The sequence below is a fragment of the Podarcis melisellensis genome (assembly GCF_964234715.1).
Source record: "Podarcis melisellensis genome assembly, chromosome: 10".
Lineage (NCBI taxonomy): Eukaryota > Metazoa > Chordata > Lepidosauria > Squamata > Lacertidae > Podarcis > Podarcis melisellensis.
The window spans coordinates 29,971,415-29,981,088 of record NC_138542.1 but is presented as its reverse complement, the minus strand read 5'-3'; the positions used below and the strand labels follow the sequence as shown (position 1 = coordinate 29,981,088).

The following is a 9,674-nucleotide window of genomic DNA, read 5'->3' as shown; positions in this document are numbered from 1 at the left end:
TGTAAAGTGTGTCACCTCCATAGTAACTTACTATTTTGCTGAAGTTCTCACAGCAGAGAATGGATAATAGAATAAAACTTTCAATCCAACATATTCCAGTATTATAAAGATTAGGGTCTGACTAAAATTTAAGTGGTGTGGCCTAGGGATAAAACAATGAAGAGGTTTTACAGGAAATACCCATTCCATGGCACTTCATAGTAAAGGGAAACAAACAATTTTACTTCATGACAGTTTACTATATCTCTAAACTATCTTCAAAAATACACTTCTCGGTTTGTATCACACACATATTATACTCAAAGAGTAGAACAATTATTCTTCCGGTTGAAAAGACGTTACAAAACAAAGCACTTAAAATTATTGAAACAATGACAAGAAATACAAGTAAAATATTGCTGATACTTAAAATCATTTTGCTTTAAGTCATAATTCAACAATAGTGACCAATGCTGTTTGGGGCGAAACCGAAAAAATATACATTTCAACTAAAAGGGTTTTTTTAAAAAGCAGAGCTACAAAAAAGGGCTGACAGTAAAACAATTATTTAGTGAAATGAGGTATGGTAGTGTTTTGAGTGCTACACAGCAATTTTCTGCTTATGCAGATTCATTTATTTCAACATGGCAGCTCAGATTTTTGCCACTATCTTTATTCATACGTCCTGTTAGCAGAATTGTTATTCATTGGCCACAGATAAGATACATTCAAATATGCCAAAAGAGAAAAGGAAAAAATCATCTGCATGATCAGATATGAATGAACATATCTGCCAACAAAGAAGGCAAATATTAAGTAAAAATGCAAGCATACAACTTAGTATTCATAATAAATACATTTTCAAGCTTTTAACATTATTGATGTTTAAAAAAGAATTTAAACAATAAATGCAACTTTTTTTTTTACAGAACTGTACGATTTATTATACACACAAGTACATTTCCCTTTGTTTACAAAGGCTGGTTACAGATAATGTGGAATGTTACAGTACCTTCTTGCATAAAATTTTAGTACAATTTTGTACTTGAAAAAACGGTGCAAAACACCTGCCTAATAAATCCAAATGAATTAGGTTTCTTTTTTTTTCTTAATTACATCATTAACACATACACAACAAGCTGTACATAAGCCCACTTTTCAATCACCACTTCAAGTTACTGTAGCAAGTACTGTACTTTAAAATGGATTCCAGTCAGTGAGTCAAAGGCTTGCATTGCTATTCACCCAGAAACATTTGAGATGCAAGCTTGAAGTGATATGAATCACAGAATTCTGGTTAGTACAGTTTAAAGGCGGTCAACACTGCTTGCCAAGTACTGCTCATGAGATTTCATCAAAGATGTCTCACATTAGAACAAACATTCGTTTGATGGATGCATTTTTCTTGAAAAGCAAAAATTTGGTCAGGACTCTCCATTCTGTACCTTGGATGCTGGTGGGTGCATAAAGTCCTTAAAGGGAACTAAAGCTTCTTTGAGAGCAGAACAGACCTCTGAAGATGAGCAGGTGATACATTCTACTAAAGTTGGATACAAAGCAATAACCTGTGCCCATGTGTTAGCATCAACTGTAAAAAAATAAAAACAAGTAATTTTATAGTGTATTCTTTAAAGAGTATTTTCCCGCCTTGTCCCCAACCCTGAGATAAAGAGAAAGATACACATCATCCACAGAATAACAAAAAGGTAAATGCAGATGCCCTCTCATACCAGCCCAGTTAATAAACATAACAGGAAAAACAGTATGTTTAGCCAAAGACCACTGCAGCTTAGATTCAATAAATACATATGTTTTCTCAGCATCTTAATTCCTTTGCTAAATTGCCATTTATTCAAGAGTAGGCCTAGGATTGTAACCTTACGTTGATAGCTGAATGATAGAATCTGTGTACACTTCCTATGAAACAAGCTTGCACAGTTTGAAGCACTAGCCAGTTCATACTTGATTGTGGACTCCGGAAGGCTAAAACAACCAGATTGAATTGACTATTACATCCCTAGACCCATCATTTTACTGCGGTATCCAAGAGCTGTAAAAATTAGGACTTGCTTAGAGATACATTTGTTAGAAAGTGTACAGGCAAATCTAACCATGAGTCAACATATAAAGAACTATGCATAGTATTATTTAAGACTGTTCAATAAGTAAACTCTATAGTACAGGTGCGCCTGCCTTGCCCCATGACAGTGAGTGCCGCGTGCTGCTTTTACTGTGGCTGGGCCCCTTTATTTAAAATTTGTGGGTGCCTGGGCACCCAGAGCCCCACATAGTTGGCGACTATGGTATAGTACTATAAGGGGTCATCTCACTGAGGAACATATGAAGATAAGTAATTTACACACATGGTTTTTATTTTACTTACCATTTTCTGGTTGAGTTTTTTTAAGAGAATCTATGAGGGTACTGACAGCTTTTAAAACAAATATTATTTCTGTGACTTGTTGCCTATAAAAGGAAAAACAAAATCAGAAGTGAATTTAAGTGCGAGGAAAATTTGATTAACTTGAGTTTATGCAAAATAAATTTCTGCAATGATTTCAAACAAAATCTAAAACTGAACTTTTGAAACTATTATCTTTTCACTGTGACATCTCAACTGAGGATGGATTATATCTAGTTTCATTTTCAGAATGAAGTACGAGAGTATTATAAATATCTATAGAGATGTCATCAAGTGAATGTTGACAGGATTCCAACCAAGACGGATCCCCTGAAGAATAAGGAGCAGATATCAAATGCTCAGGGGAACTGAAGTTTGCAGGAGTACAAGCAATTGGGGGGCGGGGGTTAAGGTGGCACCCCTTGTAAAAAGAAAAGAAAAGCTCTGAGTATTAGCAGCTACAGAATGCCGAGTGTCTGCTGGTTAAAACAAAACAAAACAGGAACTGAACTGGGGGAATAACCTAGAAGGCATCACTAGATAGCTTGAAGCCTGAACAGGAACACCCCACATTGCAACTGTTTTGCAGTTTCCACTTGTTTCTAATATACATCATTTTTAGGAATTTAAAAATACTATTGCAGGGATACAAATAATTTTGTCATGAGCAATACCCAGGCACGTCATTTGGAAATTAAGGGATATTTTAAAAAGCAGCTTCCATTAGGGCAGGTATTGGGAACCTTTGTCCCTCCAGATGTTGCTGAACAACACCCATAAGCCCCAGCAAAGCATGGCCAATGGCCAGGGATGGTGGAAGCTGTACCTCAACAACATCGGCATTGGGGCATGGAAGGGCATTGGGGCATGGAAGGGCATTGGGGCATGGAAGTTTCCCATTCAAACAGAAGATCAAATCTTAGCTGATGAGCAGGGAGTTCAGTCATGCTTGGTCACTATCTCCCAAACTGGCGAATTTTGACAGGTGGGAGTGGTATCACCCACTTACCAAATATGGCCCATGTGCCTAGGGGGAGATAAACGATTGGAACACTAGGCCGAAAAGGTTCCCTACCCCTAAACTACATTTTGGGTGCTAAAATTCACGCACCGTTTTTGAATGCTTCTTAAAGAGTTGCTGTGGCCAAATTCATGGTGATTAGTCAAAAAGATTTAACTGATCATCAGTAGCTACCAAATCAACTAAGATTCTATTATATTTTTGTTATGGTCATTATATGTAGTAAACTAGAAGACATAGCTATTATTATTTTCAGGTGACCAAGATAGACAGATATACAAGCCTTTCAGCTACCAATGCTTTTGTAACATTCTTTTAGATACTGGTAAGGCACATGAGAACCGCAACACAAAAAGGCCTTAAGGAAGACAGCAACATACAAACTTTAGTAAGCAGAAATAAGCAGCTCCCTTAAAACACACACACACACACACACACACACACACACACACACACACACAGTACATACCGTGGAAGGGGGCACTTGCCACTTAGCCTTTCATCTTCTATGTAGCGATACAGCACATCTTGTGATCGTTTTAAGAGAACTGAAAGTGCCATTCGTGAAATGTAGCCTTCTTGGGGAGTTGTCACTTTATTACTGAATGAAAACTGAAGCAATGTTTCAAAACACATCTTTGAAAATTCCTCTCTCATACGAATATCAATTTCGGCTTCTATCAAAAACAAACCAAAAAACTATTTAAATGTACTTATTTAAATATTTTATTTTAAATGAATTGTTGGACTAGCAGAGCGTATGGGAAAGGATAATGATTACAAAAGCAAATTGTATCTGAGATAACATACATATAAATATATACATTAAAACTACAAATAAACTGGACAATTTTAATCATGTTTAAAATTAAGTCTCTTGTGCACTATTCAGCTGTGCTAAAGAATAAAACAACACTAATCTAAATGGTGTTATCTGTGCCTAATTATTCATCTAGTGCACATGCTATTTAATATTTTCAGGCCAAATGTTTAATGTATAAGGAATCCTTCCATACACGACTTTATTGTTTGGTTAACATACCTGTAAATGAAGATGACTGCGAATGTATTGAGCCTTTATTGAGCATAGTCATAATTTGACCAACAAATTCCTTGGGAATAAAGTTAGCATAAGGCAGTATCTCTGTGCTAATGAGCTGCACCACCTATAACAGATGGGAACATATAAATGTTATGTTGAAAAGTCATTCACCAGAAGTTCATTAATACCCAGGAGATTTGGACACCGTTGCAGAAATAAATAATGTCAACAAACATATATATAAAGAACCTCTGCCTTTTTAGCATGAAATCTGTACACACATGGCCCATGTCTAGGGTGAAGAACAGGAGCAAGCTTTGGACTCTTTATACCCTCCCTGCACTATCAATAGAACCTTGAATGTGAACCCAAAGGTGCATTAATCCTTACCTGAATAGGTTCCTGGTATATTAACTAAATAACATAACCTAGTTTTGATTAATTAAACATTTTGCTAGCAAATACTTTGAGTCACTTGACAGGAAATATGCACTCACCTCAACATCAATGCTTTCATTTCTCTGAAACTCTTGAATAGAAAGATTATCTGGAGGGGAACTGAAAGGAAATGGAGAATAGCCTTAACTTATGGGATTGAGAGACCAATTTGTTTGTTTGTTTTGTGTGTGTGCGCTCACACACACAACTGCTTTATATGTTTTATTGTGTTGTGAAAACGTTTTGAGGTGCTTCACAAGAAACAATTAATATATGAAATTCACAATATTATATGAGGAACCACGAACGAAGCTTTTCAGACCCTTGACCATACTAAATATCCCAGTGTGCAAATCCTTTATGAGCAATTTGTGTATATTTAAATAGTTTACAATCCTTATATATTTCAACTTGCAAATTGTATTTAATTTTCTTATTTTGCAAATGGGGAACTGAGGCTGATACTCATATCCAGTAAGCCACACAGCAGCGGGATTTGAAAGAGTAGATCATGCACTGAACCACACAGTCAAAAGACATTTACTGCAGACACTTTCTTTTTATACCTCCCTGTTTCATTTCATGCTTAATCAACTTAGTACAGTATATTAAACTGGACAGTTGAAGGCAGATTACTCTTGCACTTACTATAAATGAAATAATACATCCCTATCTTTTCAGCTTTCAAGTGAGACAATGACACATGGCAGAACACAACAGTGTTGAATGCTATTATGTCTTTTTGCATCTCAAAACAAGGAATAATTATTCTGACTTTTCAGAGAGCCTCTCACTGTTTTTCAAAATGTCAAGTACAGAATTTGACAAGCACAGAATTTTCCTTTATCACAATTTAGGAAACTATTGCAAACTATCTGGTATATTGAAAGGGCTAATTAAACTACTGTGTGCCTGTAGAGACAGAAGGCAAGACCATCTCCCAAACATTATGTTATGTTTCTACTGCATAAACACTGTGCTGGCCATAGTTAAATATTTAAATTCATTTTCTGTGAAACAGAAAATGAGCAGTGGGATATTGATATAAAAATAGTGGGTCTAATAATAATAATAATAATAATAATAATAATAATAATAATAATAATATGATGATGATGATGATGATGATGATGATGATGATGATGTAATGGTGATACTAAGCTGCCAGGCTTCTGTCAGCAAAATTGAGAGAGAGAGAATCCTCAGCAATTCCTTCTCTCTGCACTGCATACCTCCACCCCAATTATTACAGACAGCTGGGTGACCCTCTGGAGCCAGTTTGGAAGCAGAAAGAGGGCTGGAGACTGAAGAGGGGGAAGAGGAGTAGCTGAAAACTGTTTTTCTTCCTTTTCTGCTGACACTGGTCTAACTGTCAGCTGATCACATCTTTCCCACTGCATGGGGAGTTTTAAGAAATTGTGACTCAGCATATGCTTGGCTCAACAAGGCTTAATAGTCAGACTTCTTGGGCACGAATGTTCACTATAGTGTAAGAGCCAAAAACTTTAGAAACACTCAATATTAGGTTTCACTTATTGGTACAGTACTGCTATTTCATCCTTATTTGTTGGACCAGTTCAGCCTATATTCACCAGCTAAAGACTACAAAGTTTTTAGTACACATGCCCATCTAGCTTTTGAGAACCTTTAGTGCAGAGCTTTCCAAACTTTTCATGTTGGTGACACACTTTTTAGACATGACACAGTAATTCAGTTTTACTATCAAACCAGAGGTTAAACTAATCCCTTTCCAGCCCCGGGAAGAAGAAGAAGAAGAGTTTGGATTTGATATCCCGCTTTATCACTACCCTAAGGAGTCTCAAAGCAGCTAACAATCTCCTTTCCCTTCCTCCCCCACAACAAACACTCTGTGAGGTGAGTGGGGCTGAGAGACTTCAGAGAAGTGTGACTAGCCCAAGGTCACCCAGCAGCTGCATGTGGAGGAGCAGGGAATCAAACCCAGTTCACCAGATTAAGAGTCCACTGCTCTTAACCACTACACCACTCTGGCAGGAAGCATTCGCACGACACACTAATGTGTTGCGGCACAGGGTTTGGAAAGCTCTGCTTTAGTGACACAGAATGGGGAAAAAACAATGAGCCTCAAAGTTTTCATAAGGTAATATACCGTATTTTTTGCTCTATAAGACTCACTTTTTCCCTCCTAAAAAGTAAGGGGAAATGTGTGTGCGTCTTATGGAGCGAATGCAGGCTGCGCAGCTATTCCAGAAGCCAGAACAGCAAGAGGGATTGCTGCTTTCACTGTGCAGCGATCCCTCTTGCTCTTCTGGCTTCTGAGATTCAGAATATTTTTTTTCTTGTTTTCCTCCTCCAAAAACTAGGTGCGTCTTGTGGTCTGGTGCGTCTTATAGAGCGAAAAATACGGTAATTTAGGAAATTACATAATGGTGTTAATTCTCATAATTTGCATCTGTGTCGATTTAGCGCTTTCCTAGTCATGGAACCATTCCAAAGTTTGAGGAAGAATCAAGTGTTCTAAGACAGAGGTGTTTAAGAGCCAATTTCATAAATAATAAAATCAGATGTGTTCTTCACTCTGTCTTTAATCCCACACAAACAAGAAGTTGCACTTTACCTTTTAGTAAATAAAAAGTTTTCAAAAGTGTTGGCTAACTCTGGCCACATGCTGTCAAATTTTCCAGAGGAAGCATGCTGCCTTGCAACTGGTAGGCCAATGGAGAGAACTTTCAGGAGAGAAGAAACTGCCAGCTTCCAGGTGCTTTCTGAAGGACAAGCATACTTCAAACTAAGTGGCATTCTCAATGTCTGCAAAAATAAGTATGCTTACGTAAGTCGAACAGTAAGGTGTACAAGAAAGAAATGTGCACTTTATTATTTTTTGTACTTGTAACACAAAGAAAGAAGCTCACTTAAAGTACAGATCAAATACAGAAATAGAGAAAGAATGTGCCTGCAGGCAAGGAGGACAGAAAGAAAAAAAAAGCAAAAGTGGCCACCTGGGTTTCTCCATGCAAACATTACAGGACCGGAAGGGAAGACGGGAGTGTCATGACAGTGAACAATAATAATGGAAATAGACAAATTTTGGGAATTTTATAATACCAGAATGCTTTTTACTGTCTAGTTCAGAATACTTCAGTCTTACGTTTGATAGAAACCCATTTTCAAAATGAATATAAATGCTACTCCACACAGGCCATTTCATTTGGTTTGCACATGTGGAAATTACAAATACAGTGGTGCCTCGCAAGACGAAATTAATTCGTTCCGCAAGTCTCTTCGTCTTGCGAGTTTTTCGTCTTGCGATGCAAGGTTTTCCATAGGAATGCATTGAAAATCAATTAATGCGTTCCTATGGAAACCGCCTTTCCCCGACCTCTTCTGGCCGGCGGCATTTTAAAATTGCCCGGGACAGCGGAGGATTTCTCTGCTGTCCGGGGCGATTTAAAAGCCCCTGGGAAGGCAGGCAGGGGGGACAAAGACTTTTGCCCCCCGCCTGCCTTCAGAAGAGGTCCAGGACAGGCTTCGCGGACCTCTCCGCAAGCAGCGGGAGCGCTCCTTGCGGAGAGTGGCCAGCGCGCCCAGGCTTCGCGGCCCCGCTGCCCGGCTTCGGGACATCGTTCCGATGCCGGGCGGCGGGGGGAGGCTTTCCCGCCCCGCCGCCCGGCTTCGGGACATCGTTCCGATGCCGGGCGGCGGGGGAGGCTTTCTCGCCCCGCCGCCCGGCATCGGAACGATGCCCCGAAGCCGGGCGGCGGGGGGAGGCGTTCCTGCCCCGCCGCCCGGCATCGGGACGATGCCCCGAAGCCGGGCGGCGGGGGGAGGCTTTCCTGCCCCGCCGCCCAGCTTCGGGACATCGTTCCGATGCCGGGTGGCGGGGGGAGGCTTTCTCGCCCCGCCGCCCGGCATCGGGACGATGCCCCGATGCCGGGCGGCGGGGGGGAGGCTTTCCCGCTCCGAAGCCGGGCGGCGGGGGGAGGCGTTCCCGCCCCGAAGCCGGGCGGCATCGGGGCATCGTTCCGATGCCGGGCGGCGGAGTGAGGATTTCCCGCCCCGCCGCCCGGCATCGGGGCATCCTTCCGAAGCCCGGCGGCGGGAGGAGGTGTCCCCGCCCCGCCGCCAGGCTTCGGAGGAGGTCCGAGGACAGCGGGGAAGACGCGCTGCGCTTCCCCACTGTCCCGGAGATTTCCCTATGGGCTGTCGTCTTGCGAAGCAAGCCCATAGGGAAATTCATCTTGCGACGCGCCTCCAAAACGGAAAACCCTTTCGTCTAGCGGGTTTTCCGTCCTGCGAGGCGTTCGTCTTGCGAGGTACCACTGTACTATTCTTGGGGTAAAAAGTTTTCACTGTGCATTCCTACTAAAAAATGGTAATGTTTGAAATGTACATATATCAAGAAGTCACAGCCAATTCCATTCCTTCAGTTTGTGTGTGCCATGACTGCTTTGTCATTAAGGTAAAGGTAAAGGGACCCCTGACCCATTAGGTCCAGTTGTGACCGACTCTGGGGGTTGCGGCGTTCATCTTGCTTTATAGGCCAAGGGAGCCAGTGTACAGCTTCTGGGTCATGTGGCCAGCATGACTGAGCAGCACACAGAAACGCTGTATACCTTCCCGCCAGAGCGGTACCTATTTATCCACTTGCACTTTGACATGCTTTCGAACTGTTAGGTTGGCAGGAGCAGGGACCGAGCAACGGGAGCTCACCCCGTCATGGGGATTCGAACCGCTGACCTTCCGATCGGCAAGTCCTAGGCTCTGTGGTTTAACCCACAGTGCCACCCGCGTCCATTAGGCAGCAGCAAAAACTG

At 41.1% G+C, this 9,674-nt stretch overlaps 1 protein-coding gene across 3 annotated transcripts in view; it reads right to left on the bottom strand.

Annotated features, from left to right (window-relative positions):
* Positions 1–218: 218 nt before the first annotated feature.
* MON2 (MON2 homolog, regulator of endosome-to-Golgi trafficking) overlaps positions 219–9,674 on the bottom strand; it is a 55,522-nt gene continuing 46,066 nt past the window's right edge. For all 3 annotated transcript variants that reach the window (XM_081927976.1, XM_081927978.1, XM_081927977.1), the window contains 6 exons: positions 7,478–7,668; positions 4,941–5,001; positions 4,444–4,567; positions 3,871–4,078; positions 2,363–2,445; positions 219–1,567 (listed from right to left, as the gene is read on the bottom strand). In XM_081927976.1, coding sequence (XP_081784102.1) covers positions 1,404–1,567; positions 2,363–2,445; positions 3,871–4,078; positions 4,444–4,567; positions 4,941–5,001; positions 7,478–7,668 — 831 coding nt within the window. In that variant the 3' untranslated portion in view covers positions 219–1,403. The remainder of the gene's footprint in view (positions 1,568–2,362; positions 2,446–3,870; positions 4,079–4,443; positions 4,568–4,940; positions 5,002–7,477; positions 7,669–9,674) is intronic.